Source organism: Rhipicephalus sanguineus, chromosome 2, assembly GCF_013339695.2.
Source record: "Rhipicephalus sanguineus isolate Rsan-2018 chromosome 2, BIME_Rsan_1.4, whole genome shotgun sequence".
NCBI classification, from domain to species: domain Eukaryota; kingdom Metazoa; phylum Arthropoda; class Arachnida; order Ixodida; family Ixodidae; genus Rhipicephalus; species Rhipicephalus sanguineus.
Window position 1 is genome coordinate 105,306,663 of NC_051177.1, and position 21,377 is coordinate 105,328,039.

General features: G+C 44.0%; 1 protein-coding gene across 1 annotated transcript in view; it reads right to left on the reverse strand.

Moving 5' to 3' along the window:
- Positions 1-9,442: 9,442 nt before the first annotated feature.
- LOC119383503 (octopamine receptor) overlaps positions 9,443-21,377 on the reverse strand; it is a 139,608-nt gene continuing 127,673 nt past the window's right edge. The window contains exons 3-4 of the mRNA XM_037651671.1: positions 15,642-16,450; positions 9,443-14,923 (exon numbers count right to left, since the gene is read on the reverse strand). Of these exons, the coding sequence (XP_037507599.1) occupies positions 14,303-14,923; positions 15,642-16,280 (1,260 nt within the window). The 5' untranslated portion in view covers positions 16,281-16,450 and the 3' untranslated portion in view covers positions 9,443-14,302. The remainder of the gene's footprint in view (positions 14,924-15,641; positions 16,451-21,377) is intronic.

Here is a 21,377-nt window from a genome sequence, read left to right on the forward strand (position 1 = left end):
AATTGGGTAAATCCCTATACTCACCACTGGTCCACTAAAAATGAAGAAGGCAACAGTTGAAGCTTCTTTGTAAGCCTGTGTATAAAAGTGGTATCGTCAAGACGCAATAACACTATACTACCAGCTCAAAGATCAACAAAGAGTGTTGAATAAAGAGCAGTGATACAACATAACTCAAAGACTTGCAGAACATAGAATCGCGTTAGCATGACGATGGCAAGGCCACCAGCTTCGATGTTTCATCAGTGTCCGCGAAGCGAAGCTGGTTGAATTTTTTTAAGCAACATGCTTGATTTCGGCTGCTTAGGAACTATAGCGCAAAGAAAGGAGTTGGACAGGAAATAGAAATAGAAATAGAAATAGAAAGGCCCTAGGCGCGAAGGTTAACCACGGAGAAAAGCGTCTGGTTGGCTACTCTACGCAGGAGACTGTGAACAGAAAGATGACAGAGAATAGAGAGAGAGTGCGGTTAATTCGCTGAAGCGTGCAATCCTGCGCCACTACTCGAAAGCCTTCGCGCCGAGGACATAAAATTGGCAGGAAGGATAAGTAAAAGCGGTCGCGTTGCCGCTTGGTTGGTCGTTGTGTTTGGCTGTTACTCTGTTGTTATGTAAACGTACCGTTACCTCGATTCTGTCCTTTCTGCGTCGGTTACCATTCACGTACAAAAACGATCTCGTTCAAAGTGTAGGTTAAATGCTCCCGCCACGAAAAAGCGTAGGAATGAATCGCAATAAGCTATAGAATCGTTGTGCCCTGCCATCCGTCTATCTGTAACCGTCTGCTCACACGTATGAATTACGCCTTGCAATACATTCTGTCTCCGTTCCATCTGCAGATGATAGCTATAACTTGGTCGGGTAAAAATCGTCGATACCAGGCTCCACCCAGCGGTCGCACCTGGTGCGATGCACGACAAAATGCGGCCCCCCTTGTAGTGAGCAATGTATTGTATATGGAGACATCGCGTGCTCGACTGCCTTCGGCTCCATTTCGCGCCAGGGGCCAAGGCGGGGCCAAGGTCTCGCGTGATCGCCTTCATGCCCCGTCGGGAAACGCGATGACGCTTCGAGCGTCGACCGCACGTGGAGTGGAAATATTGCCCCTGCTATCTTTGGCTGTGCTCATCCAACGGAACCGCTAACACCTTCCTCTTATTTATGCAAAATTCATAAATTCAGGGAAACATTTGCATACGAAATGAATGTTACGTTTAATCAAGGGGAGGCAAGGCGCTAGCTGGTGTGAATGTCTTGGTTGTCGTTAGTAGGCTTAAAAGTTTTAAACTGATATGAATTAAAGTAACGTGAAACTCCGCTACCCTGATCCTTTTTCCTGAATAATACTGTTGACTGAGATGAAGAAGAGGAATTGGTGAAGGCTTTCGCCTTCGGGTCGTCTTAAAGAGGTGCCCAAAATACCCTGGGAGTTTTTTTTAATTCAGGAACCAAGCCTTATGCGGCTGCGCCTTGAGTCGAACGCGCCATTTAGGTGTATTCGAACTAATCATCGGCTACAGTTACAGTATAACTTGCTGCTACGATCTCGTTATGAGGATGAATAAGAGTTTGCTGCTGACAGACCTAACTGCTGCGACAATTACTGGCGCGACATTTTGCTTTCACCGCACATATCTTGGTTTCATTGATGGAAGCACAGACCGTCCGTGTTCACAAAAACGCCTTACACTAAAAATATTTGTATAATGGAATATTGCAGTCAATCAGGACTGGTGCCGGACATATCACTAGTGAACCAGGCCGACCAATTGAAAGAAACGATCACAAGATAAAAGTTTTGTGAGTTTGGTCCCTGTGTTTTGTTTTTATTAACTAATATTTGCCGCAAGGCATAAGAATAATAAATGAAAGTAAAATGAACTCTTAATTTGGGATTGCATTATTTTGTACGCTCTTAATAATACACGAATGGAATATCCTTCCGTCAAGTATTGTTACCGACCCCTACGCAGTGTGCCCCTTATTCATAAAACAGCATGTTTTCACTTCCTGACGCTTTTTCTTTTCTTTTATTTTTCTATCTTTTCTCGGCGCTTTCTACGTTCCAAAGAGGAAATGCCCAGCCCATGTATGTTGTGCCACATATTGTATGCTGTGATTTATTATTTTGTATTGCCCGTTATGGTTTCTTAGATGACCTGTATGCAATTAAAGGAGTACTCACAGGAATTTTGAATAATTGCGGATTGTTGCGTTAAATGAAAACAGTGGTGTCAATAACCCTTTAAAGAGTATTGTGGTGCGTGGGAATGCATCGAATATAGTTTTAATACCACTACTTCGAAAAAAAAAAACACTTTCGCTTTCGATATCGAAGGGGCGGCTTCTCAGTGACGTGTCATTGCAGTGTGACGTCACGGGGAGACAGCAACTTGTGACGTACTAGCGGCAGGTCTGTGATCTGCTCGTGGTGCACGTAAACAATGATTAGATTAGTGAATTGTGGTCCAGCGACCCCGACAGTGATATCTGCGATTTAGGCTGCATGCAGGGCGCTGAATTTGCAAACTCAGCGGAACTGTGTTGACTCGTCGAGATAATGTCCATTGCGGGGGGGGGGGGGGGGGGGAAGGGGGCTGGCTTGCAGATGCTAAGCGACGAAAACTTTAAAATCAAAGTAAAATTCTTTATACGTGCTGTCTGACTCCCGCGTATGGACAGCGTTAGCATCGCATACCAAGGAAAGGTAACATGTCCCTTCTGCGATGTCTCAAAATCGTGTCAGTACTCCTTTAAGCTTTGTAAACCACCCTACTACAATACTAGAGGGCGCTGTAGGTACTTGTATAAATGTATAAATAAATTTAAAATAATGTCCTAGGTAACGTGCCCGTTATAGCCAAGAAACTGGACATTCTTATATTGTTTCCTGGATATGGCTATCACTTTACATGTAACGTGACTACGAGTGAATTGAATGCGTTCTGAAAGGACAGGCTAAGTTGGCAAATTTACTAGTCGTCCCAACTATGAGCCCCAAAATATACCGTGATCCAAATGCACCTCACTGCCACTATGCAAATTAATATACTGTTTTCTTTTCTTTTTGTTTTTTTCTGGCATGACCCCTCACGGCACTGTTCGAGCTCCCATTTTACGAGTGAAATGTTAGAATTATTGTCTCTAGCGCACCGCTTTACAACTAATCCCTCGGGGCTCTTCAACAAATGGGAGTCTATGCGCAAAACTAATCTATCACTTCCTTTGCGGCGTAAGCTTTCATACGCAGATGCAATTTGCTCGTAAGCCTTGAAATAACCGACGCTCCCTTCTCCTTCGTAACGTACAAAAAACCTCCTTCTCCTTCGGGTGTTCAAAAAACTGAATGAATGGCGGAGCCGACGAGGAAAATGCCACGGGCCAAATGTTGTCTCACTTCAGCAATCGTAACACACAGCAGAGAAGCTATACGCTTCTCCACGTAGAGCGGCGCCACTGGTCTTAACGGAACTGGGGGCATCCACGGCCACAACACTGCCACCCCCGCTTTCGCGCAAGCGCAGAGCTCTCGGATTGCATCTGTGGTGCGTCACAATTTAATTATTGCTGACTAGCGGTGCACCGGGCCGAATGAGTAGCGCATGGGCGTACGTTTCCTTGCCGCCGCCGCCGCTAGCAATTCCGGTTACAAACCGCCTTCGCGGGCAGCGGCTGCCCCCAGTAACGCATAGCTCAGCAGCGTGAGCGTCGCGCCCAAACATGAGCTTGGGTTCCCTATACAGACTGGCGACGCTTTGCGTTGCACTTAGTTCTTTCACTTCTGATACCTGAAATGACGTGTTTGTTTGTTTGTTCGTTCGGTTGTTTGTTTGTTTGTTTGTTTGTTTGTTTGTTCGTTTGTTTGTTTGTTTTCTGGTGGGTGCGCTTTCATTCAAGTCCTAGGAGGCACTACTTCCACCCGGCGAAGCAGCAGAGGGGAAGATAAACCGAACGACAACAGGTGAAAAGGGGGATTTGGGAAGCTCGCCGTTTTCTTTCCAGAGGGTTCATCCAGCGGCCCTTCTGTTTGCGCGTACCTGTGCCAGTCAGTGCGCGAAAATGGCGAAGGGCTGGCAAAGTTTTCGGCGCGGCGTAAAGTGGGCCCTCATTTCCCGTATCTCGCTCGGTGAGCCAGCCAGCCTTTTTTTAGCCGCTAGACTGCCCCGGGGCACCTTAAGCTTCCTGCAAAAGGCGCTTAGCGCATTAGTTGGGAGCAGCTTCCTGCGTATACGCCCTGTACCAGGTAAACACGCCTGGAAGATAACACACAGGAGCGAGAGAATCTGCTCTTCACTTCCTGCTCGCGTGGCAGCACTAATGCGTTAGGAAGCCTCAGGGAAGTTGCCGAATGCTCGTTATCTAAACATCGCCCGTGGCTTGATCGGCCACGTTCATTGCCGATAATATAGCGCAGTAACTTGGACGCCGCTGAGGAAAAAGCGGTGAATTTCGCGTAAGTGACTGCGATTCATGCGAATGGTTCATTGCGCTCGGAAGTCATCCACGTAATTAATGGTAAAATATTAACGCACTCATCTGAATAAAAATTTTCAAAACCAACCTCGTGTTATTGAAATGTGAGAACACCTTTGACACATGCGCCCAACGCAGTTTCGGACTTCCTAATGTGTAGCTCCATGAAAATGTGAGTTGAGCATTCAGCCCATAGTTGCACTAGAATATAAACGAATCTATCAGAGGCGAAGCACCTTAAGGACGAGGCTTGTCCGGCGTCTGTCCGTGTGTCCGTCACGGGACAGCACCGCATATATCTGTGGCTCAGACCCACAGTGGGGGATTGGCTAAGGATTGAGTCGTCTTGTAAAATGTCATGGAACTTTAGAATAAGGCAGGTTATAGAATAGAAATATTCAATCTAAGCATATGACGGCACAATGCACCCTGCAGTGAAAATACACGAGAGGGCGCATAAGCGCGTTCCAGACCACACATTCTCTTTCTGCCATGGATGAAAAAACCGAACGTGAAAGCGCTCTCGCCCGCGAAAGGCAACGCCGACGCAGACATCGGGCTACCCCGGAGGTGAGAGCTTGCGGAGCATCGGCAAAGCGGCAACGCCGACAACAAGCTGCTACTTCGGAGGCGAGAGCGCGTACATCGATCTAGCAATGCGCGATTAGGAAACAAAGTACAAGTACAACCCCTTCGTACTATTCGGTGACTTTAACGTCGACATCATGAACAACGACTGGCTTGTGCAGTATATGACGTCTAGATACGCTCTACGATGTATTTTGTATGACTGGAAACAACCAAGAACCACCAGGGGGACGTTCATGGACCTTGTCTTTGCCAACTTCAGGCTAGATCCGATCGAAGAACCATTGGCTCTACATTTCACGACCACAAAGCAGTAATATTAAAGGGGAAACGGAATCTACAACTCAACACGACATGCCATTTATGACCAATAAACATTGTATATAACTGTACGCCGCTTTGTCACTCATTTACATGTGTGAGTGGACAATGTCACGTGCGATTTACGGTTACACTGACGATCCTAGTGCTTCGCCCACTCATCATAATTCACTTCGTGGAGATGCCGCGATTTGTTGTTCTGCTTATTCAAGTTTCTATATTTGCAAACGTTGTATTCATTGCTGTAATGTTCATTAAGCGTCTCCTAAATTTCGAACTACACTGCTTGATTTTGCGGAATAAATATTGTGAACCTGGCCACTTCCCAAGAGTCGTTGAATGGCTATGTTATCCCCGACAAGTTTGTTTCTTTACAAACATTACGTAATGCAAAACTGGGATCTGCGAGTTATTAGAATTTACTTCGTAAGCTCAGAGTCATCGCACAGCTCTTCTCAACGCGGGGTGTCTGAAAAGGCACAATCTTCTTGTTTCCGCCGCTCACAACGACACTAATTACGGCGTGCTGTAATTTTAAGAGCTTATAAGTAATTAAAGCTGATGTACTAATAGATTTCCGCGCGGCGAGCACCTATTACTAACACCCTCCCCCCCCCCCCCCCCCCCCACCTTTTTTAGCCCTGTCGCACACTTTTCGGTGTTGAATATTGTATAACTTAAGCCTACATGCGACGTTCTCAGAAGGGCTCATTGAAAAAAATATATAATGAGTTGGAATAAAAGAGAGATCAAGCAAATTAATTTATAAAGGAGCGTGTGTGTTTGCCGTTGCATGCGGGCAACACGAGCTTCCATGCATAATGAAGTAAAATGTGCTGCAGCGTTTAAAATGAAAACAAATTGATTATTTTGTTATTCGCATTACTGTGTATATATGAAGTAATACTTTATTAGCAATGACCCAACCCTGCTTTATATTGCTCTTGAAACAATATTGCAAGGTCAGCATCGCTTTGGACTACTGTGAATAGCATAGTGTTTTTCGTGGTGTTCACAAAAGTGGTTTAGTTCACGTTTTCTCTTCTTTATTTAATATTTTTTTTCAATGTGTAATATTTATTTTGTTTCCGGTTTCTTATTTCGTAAAATTACACAGAGACCGAATAAAATTGCGTTGCCTTGTCATCTAAAAAACACACCTCTGGATGAACTCAAATGTTAGCCTACGTTAAGTGGCATCACTGACACAGCTTACGCGGCGTGACAAATTTGTTTTGTTGAGGAAGGGCCAACACCGCAGCTTGGGACCACTTCGGAAGTGATGAAACAATTCAGCATATTCTGTGCGTCTGTCCACAGTGCTGTTCGTGGAGGCAGTCGCTTTGCAACGCGCTCGATAAATTGGACGACCGAACTCTTTTGGACGAAAGAATCCTGCGCCACCGACAGGACTTAACTTCACAGAAGAAGGCTGTGTAGGTGCTCCTGCGCTCTCTGCGTTCAATCGGTCTATAAGAACGGCTCTGATTGGAACGTCCTGAATGTGTGTGCATGTGTGCATGATTTTCTATTTTTCTTTTATTTTGTCTCTCTGTACTCTTTCCGACACATATTTCCCCACCTCTGTGCTGGGTAGCATACCGGTTATTACTACCAGGTTACCCTCCCTGCCTTTTTCCTTTACATCTATTTCTCTGTCTCTTTCTTTTGTTGAGGAGATTGAAGAACATGTGGGCTATACATATAATGTTTCGTTATGTGAATATTGCGCATGTGCTCAAAGAATTCCGCTATAGCGCGATAGTTAGACGCGAAACTATATACTACCGTCACGCACACACACGCACATTCGTTACATTCGTTACATTTTCGTTACAGTTCGTTACATTTTATACAGTGTTGCGGGCACTAACTTCGAGTCAGTCTGCGTACCGCACTTATTTCACTTCAACGTAGGAACGGCAAGAACAGCAACTGCAGTTAAAGGCAAGCTTCTGCAGTAGGGCATTAAACAACTGGAATAGGAAGCGGACTGGTTGGGGTTCCACCTTGTTAAACAGCGCGAAACTAAGCAGTGGACGTACAAGAAAGAAAAGGTGGAAAAGAGGAGAAAAAGTGCTGAGTAATATGAAAAAATTTGAGCAAAGGTAAATTAGTGGCCTTGTTATCTTGAAAGTACACTGACAGCGCATGTCATCATCCCCTCCCACTCCTCTCTTCTTTCTTCCCTCTCCGCCTTTTATCTAGTTTCGCTCTGCTTAACGAGGCGGAATAGTTTAAATGATTTAAGTTTGTTATGTACAAGCGCTAGAGAAAACATCCAACGATCCTAATTCAAAATAATGAATGCGGCTGTCGTACTTGTAGATTCCATGTTTACGATAAAATTCTGTCAATTGCGTAAAGTGTTTTAGAATTTTTTTAGCTTCATTTTTGCCGCGCCTACGTGGCGCTGTAAGGTTGTGGGGTCCAGCACTTCCCGACGTTTGTTCAGTGTGCAACTGAGTCAAAGCCTGCACAATGAGTCGCATGTGTATCGCGAAGCACGATAAAAACACCGTTCCACACAGTGCACACAGTCGCAGCAGAAAACAGTGAAAATTTGATGTTTTCCACACGGCTGGAAGGAACGCATTCCCGGTCCTTTGCTTTGAGCAGTTTAGAATGATTAAATACCGTGGCAGTGTTATAAGCATGCCAAGACACATATTAGTACAAAACAACGTGAGCTGTCAGGCGACAACCTTTTCATATGTGGTCTGGTCTTGTCTGACACTTCACATTTTACAGGATCAGTCATGGAGCCCCACTAGTATATTTCATATTACTATCCCCTCCTTTTTTTCTTGCAGTAATTATGAAAATACTTAAATAGTGTTGAGCAGGCGTAGTGAGTACAAATGTTCACAAATGTAACGAGTCCGATTAGAGATACAACTCAGTATTTAGTTGTTGAGCTTACCTTTTCACTGCATTGTAGGATGTCTTCAGAGAACACTTCAAAAATAGGGCGTATTAAGGCGAAAGCCTTTAATGTTTCATACTAGCGGCGTCCGTCCGTCCGTCCTTGCCCTGGAACTTTACCAGCTGTGGGCCCCTCCCCCTCACACTCTCTCAGCAATCACGTGATGGCACAGCGGCATATAGCAACAGTTGCGCGTAGCTGCTTACAACGCGATTTGCGCAACTGTTGCGCAAAGCGGCGGTGGCATCCAGCGGTGGCGTCCGTCCGTCAACGCGCAACAGTTGCGCGTTGCTCCTTTCAACGCGCGTTGCGCAACTGTTGCGCAACACGGCGGCGGCGTCCAGCGGCGGCGTCCATCGGTGCCCCCTCACATTATATCAGCAATCCCGCGATGGCACAGCGGTGCGCGCGGCAACGCTCCTTCGTCAGACGTCTCGTTGCAGCAGTCGAGTTAGTTGGGTGGCTCCCAAGGGTCCCGGTGATAATTCCACGTCAAGCGGTTCAGAGAAGCGCCCCAACAATGTGGATTGCCCCGATACCATAGCATAGTTAGTCAAATGGCCACAGACTTTAGCCTAGCACAATTTGGAAATTAAAAAGCGTCCTTCGATTTTTTTTTTTTTGGGGGGGGGGCATCTTTTGTAAGACAACAATAACGGTCATCTGGCCTCCAATTCCTATATCGAGAATGGTGCGCTTGCTATTTTCCTGTCAAGCGTCCTATGATACGCTGATCGCGCGCTCGCCGTTCTGAAAGACTTGGAAGTATACCGGGAATTCAGGAATACCGACTGGAATACCGTAACTGTGGAAGTACAAGTGGAATACTGAAATATCGTGCTAGAATACTGGAGGTATACGTAGAATGCCTGGAATATCGATACTTTGAAGTGTCGGGCACGTGAAAATCACTCAAGGAAAGTCAGCCAAAATATGACGACGATTACTGCTATGTGACAGGAAGGTAAAAACTGGTAAGCGCAAATAAACAAGACAGGGACACAGGAAGACTGAACAGGAAGCCGCCCCAAATAGCTTCTTTTGCTTTTGCCTGTAGCAATGTTGACAGAAGCATTCCACTTACCGTTCTAGGAGCAGGCACAAAAAGGAGTACTTATCACATTTTAATGCCCAGATGTACATTGTAGGACAAATTTTCGGTGTTGCTCCACACTGAAGACAAAGTTCATCAAGCACAAACAGTTCGTTTTCGCGTCGTGACTAGTTTTATATAAATATAGGACATAGCCTAAATACCTTTACACGTACACCAGGCAAACGATGTTCAGCTGTCTGAAGCACAAGCGCGGGTTGAAGCACCATGGTGAATAATATGGGGGAGCAGTACATTTCATTTCCCGGCAGGTAAACATGAAAACCATGTGGTATACCTTATTTCATGTATGCTTCACGTATCAATTTATTGGGGACAAAACATGACTGCCATACTTATATTCTGCCTGCCAGGCCCCCGTATAAGAAAAATAATGTGTATGTCTTCTCAGGCGAAAATACAGTACAATATACCTAACAATGAGGTAGCAAATATCAACGAAATTTGTAGTATTTATACCGGAGGTGTTTACCGCAAACAGCCCACACACGCGACGCTTACCTTCTTAAAACACGGGCATGTTGGTATTCTCTTATGTAACATTGCAAAGTGCGAAATAATATTCAGGACAAACACTTTCATTGTGCAATACCTAGTTCTCAGGGAGAATTCGCTACACAGCAGTGCTGCGCCGCGTATGGCACAACTGTTCGACACGCGAATGAAGCGCGTCATTGTTATTCGCAAAATTTGTTTCGGCGCACAAACGGCGTTTGATAAACCGAGACAGAACAAGTGTTCTACGAAATGATACGCGAAAATATGACATTAGGGGAGGGGATCCTCACGTATGTTGATGCGGAACTGTACTCACTCATATTTGGCGAATAAATAATCGTTAACGGTTATCCCTGATTGACTGAGAAAGCACAGCTCGATGACATCACAAGATGTAGAAAAAAATGCTTTGCACTGAACAGTTTTTACTAGATATTATGTCATAAGCTATGTATTACGCACTGATGTTCCATGTTGCAAAATACTTGAAAATATAGAGCACCGGCAAAAGATGCTGTGTTACGTTTTACTGATATTTTATTTCGTATGCCACAAGCTTATCCGTTGAGCAAAAAAGAATATCCCTTTAAAACCCCTGCACGTTAAGACGGAGTTCATTCATGAGCTAAAAGCCACCTCAAGCCTATCGTTAATAAAAGAGACCTATTTCGGTGCCGTTGTATGGAGCAGGGAATGGTTATGTGTACACCACTAAATATTTTGTAATTTAGCGCCAGAAAGCTTGGAACCTATTTTGCGTAGCAAACTTTTATGCTTGATAAGTCTGTGTTGCATTATGCTTAATGGCAAGCAGAGATGACCACATGTGAAAAACCACACCTACGCGCTGTGGGAGGTCTTTGTAAACTTTAATTATTGTTCTATCGTATAACTCCAGCGACCGCATATACATTTTAGAAGCAGTTTTCCGCACGATGTAATTTATTCCGCAAGGATTCACCTGTAAAAATTTTAGACTTTACGTAGACTGACAATTTATTCTTCTATGAAGAGACCATTTCACGAGACTACCTTTAATAAGATTCGCAAATTGAAACCCTTATTATGTGAGAAAACCCGCTAATAATAACGAAATCATACTGCGGATTGTCTCACAATATGCACATCAGGTTAGAATAACTTTACCCTGTTTTTTTAAAGAAAACCCAGGACCATGAGCTTTTAGAATACGCTGCTATGCCACCTTAATCATCGAAAAACCTAAGGCATTGCGTGTGTGCAAGTACTGAAGCGTCAGGTAAAGCAATATAATTATAAACAGATCCGCAAGCTGGGGCCTTTTTAGCAGTTTTGACTCGGCAACAATTTCGCTATATTTTGAGAGTTTTTTGTTACCATTGTGGTGACATGGCCTTTTTGAATCTCTCGGTGTTTTTGTTTTCCTTTTCTGGTGTGCTTTAACATATAAAAAGCGAGCGCATTGCATCGGCAATATTTTTTATGCACACTGTCTCATTTGAACTCGTTGCGCCTGCATCATTTCATGCCTGACAGATGCACCTGCATTTCTGTCCACTTCTAAACGACAAATCAAACAAATAAATATAACGAGCGATGTGTCTACGCAGAAGCTGCTGTCAAGGCAATGCCGGAAAACCACCTGCCGTGTTACTTAATGAAACACTAAAACAGAAACGATGAATGAAATTTAATTGTTGCAATGTTTAGCAGGAAACTGCGGAATGCTTCATAGTGAGCAAGATTCAGTTTTATATTCGTTATGATAGGTTATTGAATTCCTACTTACGTGGAGGCTAAGTTGTAATTGTATACGTCTCATGACAACAGTAATATATATTTAGGATCGAAGGTAATATGTGCTGTGTAAGCACATTTTCTCATTGGTGTGCTGCTAAATCTCTGGCTTTTGTATTAAACATTGACCAGCTTTTTCTCTTCCAGAGATGCTCACATTTTCAGTACGAACGAATCTACGAAGAAAAAACAACAACAATCGATAACGATATCATCCATAGTCAATTTCCTTCTGAGAGCCTTGCTTCACAATGGATATCATACTTCTCACTGACTGAAGTACATCCGTCTTCGTGCATCGGTCATCTGAAACATGTCACCGCATAAAAGAGACGTAAATTCGTCATGTATGCTGCGTAGCTAGCAACTAGGACCACAGAAAAATTAATATTGCTGCTACAGAATACATCATAGTGTTCACAACCTAAAACTATTGTTGCTTGATGTAGATATATTTTACATCGTCAAGGGCAATTAATAAAACAACATGGTATCGTGATTTTGTTTTACACTTAAGTAGTTATTTCCTGCTACCTGATACTCAGCTGCACAATATACTAACACGGTCCCTATCAGCGACTCAAAAAATGCTCATCTTTTTTTTTTGTGCGTGTGTTCTGTTCAGTGAAACATCGGTCATGCAGCGTGTTTTACACCACGAAACGCTATATTCATTCATTGATTAATTCCACATATATAAGCTTTTCGCTTGCGCAGGCTCGTTGGAAGCTGCATCCACGTTCGAAGCTGCTTCGGGTGGAGACAAACACAAAATCTCGCGGTCTATGACGTAAGTGCTGGCGTATAAGCTGGGAGGGAGGCGATGGGTGTCACGGAGTTACACACGACAGACACGCGACAAGACTACGAGGACTATACTCATGCGAGCGAGAGCCCTCGTCGATTAGGTACGAACGCGCACTTAAGTTTTAGCGGCAGAGGAGAGCAGATTCTTCGAAGCCGCGTTAAGGCTCCGTTCTCCGATCCTCCACTAAGGAAGATGATGTTGCTCGCCATCGAGGCTCGAGCTGCTTTCTTCACTAAACCGAAGAGACATTTACTTCTCCTTCGAACAAGCACTACATCTATTACACTACAAGCTACACGAACCACACATACGAAACTCACACTTTACGGTGACACGACAACGTAGCTCTTAGATTCACTTTGCTATCAGCTGAAGCTGGCTGATGAGCCTGGCAAATGTGTCATAATAGTTATGATTATAAGATTCATTTCATTCTAGTTAAGCCCGGTGTGCCAAATCAAGTAGTATCTCAAAAGCAAGGACTTTGTATGGAAACAGCATCAAATGCCAACTCGGGTAGAGTCGCCCACATAGTGTAAAGCTGTACTGAACAAATAATACCTGTCAATAGTAATAGTTATTACTTCTGGAATGTTAGTAAACGTGCCCACAATGCACAATTCACGAAAAAAAACGTTAGTATTTCTATAGGGTGTAGTTGTGCAGACATGTGAAATATTTATCCACCCTAATAAAGTTCTGTTACTTTGCAAGAATGTATCCCACATTTCACGGCTGATGCGACCTAGCGTTACAGATTTAAGTTTGGTGTGTCAAGCAAACATAGGGGAATACAATTGTTGTCTAGAATTCTGCGTACGGTATTTAATAACCACGATTGGCATTAATTTGACGTCATGTCATAGTTACGATGAGTAGGCTCATAAGTCCACTAATTTACTTAAGAATCAATTTTTTCATTCGCAAGTGTGGTAATATTATTCTTAGTTGGGCGTACATCCGGACTTTCTTTGCAAACGAGAAGTCATTTAGAAATCGTAGCAATCACGTTAATTGATTTCGCTCAAGCAATCTCTAACGTTTGTATTGAACTGTGCACTATTTTTTTAAGAATTATAGAAACAATAACAGAATTCTCAAAATAACACAAAACAATACGTTCCTTTGTTTCAGGCTAAAATAATACCCAAAGTAAGAAATACCACTGCTTCCAGGCTTTTACAAGTCACTGTTCGGTAATAAACACAAGATACTGCTTTAGAAAGGGACAAAAAAGGTGCATTCTTGACATCGACAAAGGTGACGTGGATGTGCATGATTACGTGCACAAGGAAACTGCTTCTTACAGTTGTGTTATTCTACTATGCTAAGTTCTAAGTCTGCTCCTTCTCGGAACAATCAGAAGCACCACAATCAACAGTGTAACACTGTAATCCGATAAATTATGAAAAAGAAAAATATTTGCGCTTCATGTCGTATCACTTCCTTACGGTGGTACGTAGTTGCGCTTAGTTAAGTCTACAGCGAAACAAACATTTACGATTGTGTTACTCTAAAACACGTAGGATGCACAAAGCGCGTCCTTTCCCTGCAATGGGTATCCACAAGCGCCACAACGCTTCCTGTAACATTTCCTGGTGCACCGCCGCATTATCACACTATTCACAGCAAAGACCGCTTTACAGGTTTACGATACAAATTCTGCTCATAGCTTCGTGCGCGTTAGCATCACGTCGAGTGTACGAACGAGCAAAACACCCGCATCACAGCAACAGTTCCCCATAGTTTTTTTTTTGTTCCACGGCGCTCGCGTCTCACGGGCAAAGTCGAGTCTTCTCTCACAAATGCGTCCGGCGATTACCCGAGCAAAGGAGGCTGCGAAATGCGCGGCGGAAGTCAGTGTTGAACACGGTGTATATGACGGGGTTGAGCGCCGAATTCACGTAGCCCAGCCAAGTGATGAAGTTGACGAGCCGGTCTGACTGGACGCAGTGGTCGCAGAAGGCAGCCGTCACGTACATGATGAAGAAGGGCAGCCAGCACAGAACGAACACTCCCATCACGATGCCCAGCACGCGGGCTGCTCGCCTCTCTCGCGATAGCGAGATGCGCTGCCGCTCTTCCCAGCAGGCGAACACCTTGACGCTGGGAGGCCTACCGTTCTGCTCCAGCGTCACGCTGGTGTCGGCCAGCGATGGCCGGCTCTCCTTGGTCTGGCCGCGGTGCTGCGGTGGAGGCGTCTCCTCAGAAGACGAAGGGTGCCGTTCTTGGAGAAGCGCGGCCGAATGCTCGGCAGTGGCCGCGCAGCGGGTAGCGGAGCTGGGTACCTTGGCAGCAGCGTTGGCCCGCTCTCGCAGCCTACGCCGGGTGGCAAGAAAGATCTTGAGGTACACGATGCTCATGATGAGCAGCGGGATGAAGAACGATCCGCTCGCCGAATACAGAACGTAACCGGTCTCCTGCACGAAGATTGATGTAAAGTATTACAAAGTTATGATAAAGACTTACTTAAATAAGTATGGTATTCTCTTGGCGTAGAAAGCATTTTTTGTGAAGAGCACGAAAGGTTTCATGGTCGAGGAGTTTGTTAAGTCTCACGTGTAAGACTGCTTAGGAATGAACCTGCCAAGTTCTCGCTTGTTTTAACAGAGAAAAACATACTTTATTTTGTTATCCTCTGGTTGTACAGCTAAACAAGAGAGGGTATTCACTACAAACGAATGAGGGAGTGAAGGTGGCTAGAGTAAGTCATGTGCACTTTCCGTACTTTTATTACCGGTTGAATCATCCTGTAGCACAATGGAAAAAATATGTGTGATTGCCGAAACATTGGTAGATAAACCTGCTTCTTTTTCTTCTATAAATCAAAACCTTCTAATTACTATTTTGTACAAGAACTTAATCAGCCGGGCACATTCCATAAACAAACATAACCAATCACTGTCAACGCAGTATCTTCGTAGTCCTTGTCCTGCGTTCTACGTGCAGGTATACAAAGTAGTTAGTGCTCGGGTTAACAATGCTATGATTATTCTGTCCATTCAAATGGAGTTCTTTAATCTCTGTTTGAGTAGCGAGTTTTCTTGATTTTGCAAACAGTATTTGACAGGCGCAAACGCCCCATACGTTATAGAAAATGAGGAAAAACATTTCTGCATTTTAAGTGTGCTTACAAACCTGCGTCAGTCGGCAGGGCGTCGTCTCGTCGAACTGCTCCGGCCAGTCGTTCCAGCCGATCAGAGGCGGCACAGAGATGAGCGCGCTGATGACCCACACCAGAAAGATGGAGAGCAGCACTCGTCGTAGCGTGCGCTTCTGGGCGTAGTTGATGGGGTCGTGTATAGCCCAGTACCGGTCAAGTGCTATGGCGCACAGGTTCAGTATGGACGCCGTGCAACAGAGGACGTCGCAGGTGAGCCACAACTCGCAAAAGTGCAGGCCAAACACCCAGCGACCCATGATGGAGTAGGCCACGTTGAAAGGCATGACGAGAAGCGCAACGGCGATGTCAGCCAGGGCCAGGGAGACTAGGAACACGTTTTGTACGGTGCGCAGAGGTCTGTGGTTGAAGACGGAGCAAATGACCAGCACGTTGCCGACCACGGTGAAAACGGTGATGAAGCTTAGAGAGAGAGCGGTGCCGACGGCTTCCTGCACGGACATTGCTATACCGCTGGGAAAGGCTTCCACCACGTTATCTACTTCGAAGGACGAGGCATTGACCGCTTCGGAAACAGCCGTGACGCTGGGCATGGGCGCCGTAGTCCAGAGGACTCCGTCGTCCTCGTCCATGGTTCTCGTGTGCGGTCTCACCATCGTGGTTTTGAGATCAAGGTGGAATGCTATCGGATGAAGTCTGCCTAAAAGACGAGAACACTGTTCCCAGAGAGTGCGCCAGTCGATGGCTCGGGTATTCACCGTGTGCGGTCATGACAGAAGTGCCTTTAGAAGTCCACCGGTGGCTTGAGAGCTCTGATTTGATCAACCTGCAGTGAGCAAAAAAAAGTAAAATACATTAAGAGCGGGTTTATAAGCGATGCTCGACATGCTGAACGCATTGGAATTGTCGTAACACACGTAATTGGATCTCTTTTTACTGTCACTCATTTTTTTGCTTCAAAACAAGATGCTGTATTGTAACAACGGCGCTGCTTAAGCTCGGCAAACCCCCGAATCTCCTCGACGAGATACTGCTTAGCTATTACGTCACCTCGAATTGTCTAGAAACTACCTCGCACAGCTGCACCTTCCTCGTCCATCTTGGAAACCGCGTACATGACCGCGTAACAACTAGTCACGTAACCAAAATCCTGTAACATCTCGTGGCAAGTAGTCACGTGACATGTACCCGCCAAAACAACGTAACAACTAGTCACGTGGCATGTTCCCGCCAAGAACAACGTAAATCTAACCACGTGACATGTTTGCATCAAAACCACTTAAGTACTGGTCACGTGACATGTTCCCACCAAAACACTTACAAGCTAGGTCGAACACTTGCTCAGCTGTTGGTCCCACCCCTGCGCCACTAGTGTAAGTGGGGCACATTTTTTTTTCTATTTCGACGTTCGTTTGTACTAAGTGACCACCAAATCTACTTGACCTTACCACTTGAGTCCAGGAGTAGTTTTTATGCCACAGTTACAGCATCTTTGTGTTCACTTCTTTAAAACAATAAATTTTACGGACAGCCCATAGTAACTGAAACAAGAAAATGTCTTTCATGCAAGTGAAGGGCTAGCCGTGGGAACACTCTGATAAACATTTTTCGCATCAATACAATCGAATGGTTCCTAGACTGGGATCATGCTTAATTCACTGGATGTTGACATACTTAGTTTATCACCTGCATTGAAGAAGCACTAATTTCGCTTGAGATTCAGTTCGATGGAAATATTCTGCCTCTTGTCTGCACAGCCATTTCTCTCTTTGTATACGCTAACAGCTGCAGGAAACAATATAGCTTACACGAGAGTAACGCGAAATAAATTTCGTCACTGTTTAATATTTTCTATATCACACTTAGGTTAAGGAAAAGCAAACATTGCCGTCTGATAAACAAGCTTTACTCCACTAGGAAATGGCTTAATATATTCTTGAAATAGACTTCACCGTAGAGATTAAGATAACCTATTTTTTGCACTGCTTGAAGTAATTGACAAATAATTACTAGCCACCAACTTATTGCTCAAGAGTACGTCGGTCTGCGAGTACTCCCTCTGGTGCAAGTTAATTGGTGCCGCCTCATTGTAGGTTGCATTGGATCATAAACAATTCAACTTCTTTTGCCTTGCTGAGTAAGAAATCCTAATATCATCTCTAGGCTTGTATTTCGCACGCACTGGTGGTGTTCAGTAAATTTTATTTGTTAAACTTCTTTCTTTTTTACCAATCTGTGCTCTTCAACATTTGTGACCTAGATTGAATAAATTATGTGTTCCTCAAACTTCAGTGCATTGTGCACGTCATAAAAGTGCCCGATCGTACCAACATAATAATTTGCCTCATGAAAATGCATATTGAAGGGCACATTTTTTTTACGATGAATAATTGCGAAGCTGTTCCGTCTTTGGCTCAATCGCCGAAAGGTGTGAGGTTAAGTAGGACACGTTGAATCGTGGAACTGAATTGCAGAAATGTTGTGTACACCGACTAAAGGGACGTTTATCCTTTCAATCATGTTCAATAACGCAAACAAAATATTTAGTCGAGAAGTAAATCAGTAAGCACGGTGGGCTATTGACATAGTGTGAGTAGCGACCGGTGAAACAGGTAATTCTACACCCACTCTCTGGAAAAGCCTTTCCACTATAAGGACAATAACATTAATATTTAATTCGCTTGGCTCGGGGAGGCGATATTTGCCAGCAAATACAAACACCTTTCTTTTGAACGACGCTTTGATCGCCACATTTAAAATGCAGTATCACGGAACGAGGGCCGGGCGGTTGTTTACTGAAGTTAGTTATTCATGAAAGAATAAAGAGAGAAAAATATATACTGATCAGACGCATTGTATTAATAAATGCGAGGCTAAGCATTTAAATTCATAATCTCCATAAATGATAAACGTGCCCTATGAAGACTGTATCTTGATACGAGAGCATTAGTACGATGCGAATACACATTGTTACAACCGTTTTATAGTGTACACGGGATGAAACAATGATATAACGTTTAGTATGTTTGCCGTTTTAACAACGTGTTGCTGCTAAACCGGCAGATCCGTGCGTAGGTCGCGTGGTGCGTATAAAAAATGTTCCACTCCTAATCTCGCTCGGTTCATGTTCACAATTGAACACATTGACAAAAATGCTTGTCTAATAAATTTGAACCTGCGTAGATGATCATGCGGTCTAACACTTCAATGTTAAATGGAACATAAATGAGTGCTAACTTAAGTGTCAATGGAGAGAAAAAGCTTGGAGAACGCTTGAGCTTCTCCTTCAAGAGCAGAACGCGACAGTGTAATCGGGCCCCGTGCGCATCGCCTTATCAATTTGAACCTAGCTTCGGTTCTCGGTGGATGCCTCAACCGCGCCGCAAGGAAACGAACATCTGTGCGTGTAACATTGGCCGTTTCGAATTATACTAAAATGCCTACTGCAAGTACAGTAGCGAGGAGCCCATGACGCCGTAATTCATCCTTTTCGCGAATCAGCGAAGGACCCACTACGCGTCCGCAAGGCAACACGCAAACCTAGCAGCAGCTCACTATGTTGATGCATTTGGTGATGGTGATGATTAAATATTACTGAGCGCTTCGTAATGAGTGAGCCTATAAAACACCCGCTCCTTGCGCAATTCACGTGTTTTGACGCGTGGCGCGATTCTACGCTTCTGCCACGCAATATCGCGTGCGTTAAGGAGACTCCTCCCCCTACATGACATTTCCATAGCGTTTCTTTTTTTCGTAGCAGTCTCAAGCAATGGCGTGGCTTTGTGAAAGAACACTTGCTGGGCACACAGAATGCCTGCGTTCGATTCTCACTCAAACCTAAGCTTTTTATTATTTATTTTATTTGCATCTGTCTTGATTTGTTGGTTCCAGACAAAGCTGTTTTTCGCTCATAACCAACGACGGCGACACCAACGCCGACGCCTGAATTTCTGCAAAACGAGCTCTTTAATGCTATCGCGTTAAAAGGCGTCACCAGTACTGGAGATAGTTGGATTAGTATTGTTAAGGCCGTAGGTGTGTGTGACCTTAAATCTCTTGTTTAAACAAATTCTGGCGTTTATAAACTCTTTGTGTCATCAATAGTAATTGTTGTAACGAGGAGCAAACAGTGCTTCTACTGGTATAAATCTTTCGGCATTCTGCCGTTTCATTAAACTTGCCAAGTACCATGAAATCGTGCGCTTTATTTTCTTTCTCCGCCTGCTTTCATATATTATTTCCGGATTTGCACGTGCTATTAACTGCAGCGCTGCAAGAGACTCCTTCATGTCCAGAATGTGAAAGGTATGCGGATGCTGTAGTGGCGTTTTATCTTTCGACCGTGGCGCTCCTACTGTGTTTTGCTCTTTGGAAAGACAACCACAACATCCAGGGGTAAATACAATTAGAAAAATACGGAAGACCCTGTACACTCGCCGATTGCTAGCACCGCCTCCCGACACTCCTCAGCTCGTATTTATTTTTCCGCCGAGTCAAAGCAATTTGATCTTCAAGGAGAGACGGCTCCGATATCCGTACTTTCCGAGCATGTTTCCGGGTTCGGTTTATCCTTCGAGTCTACGAGGCAGCGAAATTTCATTTCCTCAGAAGAATCCAGTGTGGCGTAAAAAATAGCTCCGCGATGTGCACTATAGTGGAGGGGCCTTAAGTGTGCCGCTAAAGTGGAAGAATCCCTCGTGGGCTTTTATCAAAAAATAACTGGTCCGTAGATTTGATTTTAAAAATTAAGGATCTTTTCGTGTAGCTTTTCGTGACACAAGCTGTGATCTTGTCAGCTCTGCACGTATTTCTATTTGTCAAAAACTGACATTATTTCGAAGATTTTCATGGTTTAGCATACCAGAAACGTCACTTTCTTTCCTCCTTATGAAGTGTATACGTTGGCATCTGGGCTGTATAGCGGAAGTTTTCGGGCTGACAAAATTATTCGTGAAATCAAGCTAATAAGGCCTCGTTGCTTGTGCTGATATATTTTTGAGGTAATACAACTCCCTTCGTATCAATGAAGCTACACTAAAAACGCAGCTCATTAGTGATTCATTACTTATTGCTGGGAAAATCGGCAACATATTACCAAACATCTGATTGTACGGTTAGGGATTTCTTAGTATTCCGCATTTTATTGCATTTTTCTTATCTAATGTCAATTATTTATGACACATTTCTCAATTTTGGATCGTCCTTTGTGATGTCCCACCATAATAATGAGAAAAATGCACAGATTTCAATGAAAGTGAGAACTGTAGCGTAAGGACAGCGGACACACAACGACATGAACTAACGTTATACAAGAACGCGCTCATCCATAACGTTTGTCACACTGTTAGAATATTTACACACTCTTACCTTTACGGCAATAATGAAATGACTGCACATGGCGGCAAGCTCTAACTGCATATGAAACTATAAAGGGCGTCGTTAAAAACGTTGTAATAGTCTTAACACCGGGTGGGCACAGAAATATCTGGTAATACAATTTGGCCGTGATAGCTACAAAAATTTATTGTACTGTACTTCTCATATTCTCTTTTGCAGATATCATTTTCACTTGCAATGAAAAGTCTACAAAGAAAGATAATGTATTTAATAGCACTGATTATTTTATCTTACCCCTTAAACAAGACGTTGTCAGGCATTGGAAAACCAAACTCCTGTTATACTCCCATAAAGGTGTCACAATTTTGAGTGCCTCTGACGGTTTTCTTGTGACCGCCGTGTTAACGCTACAGTGA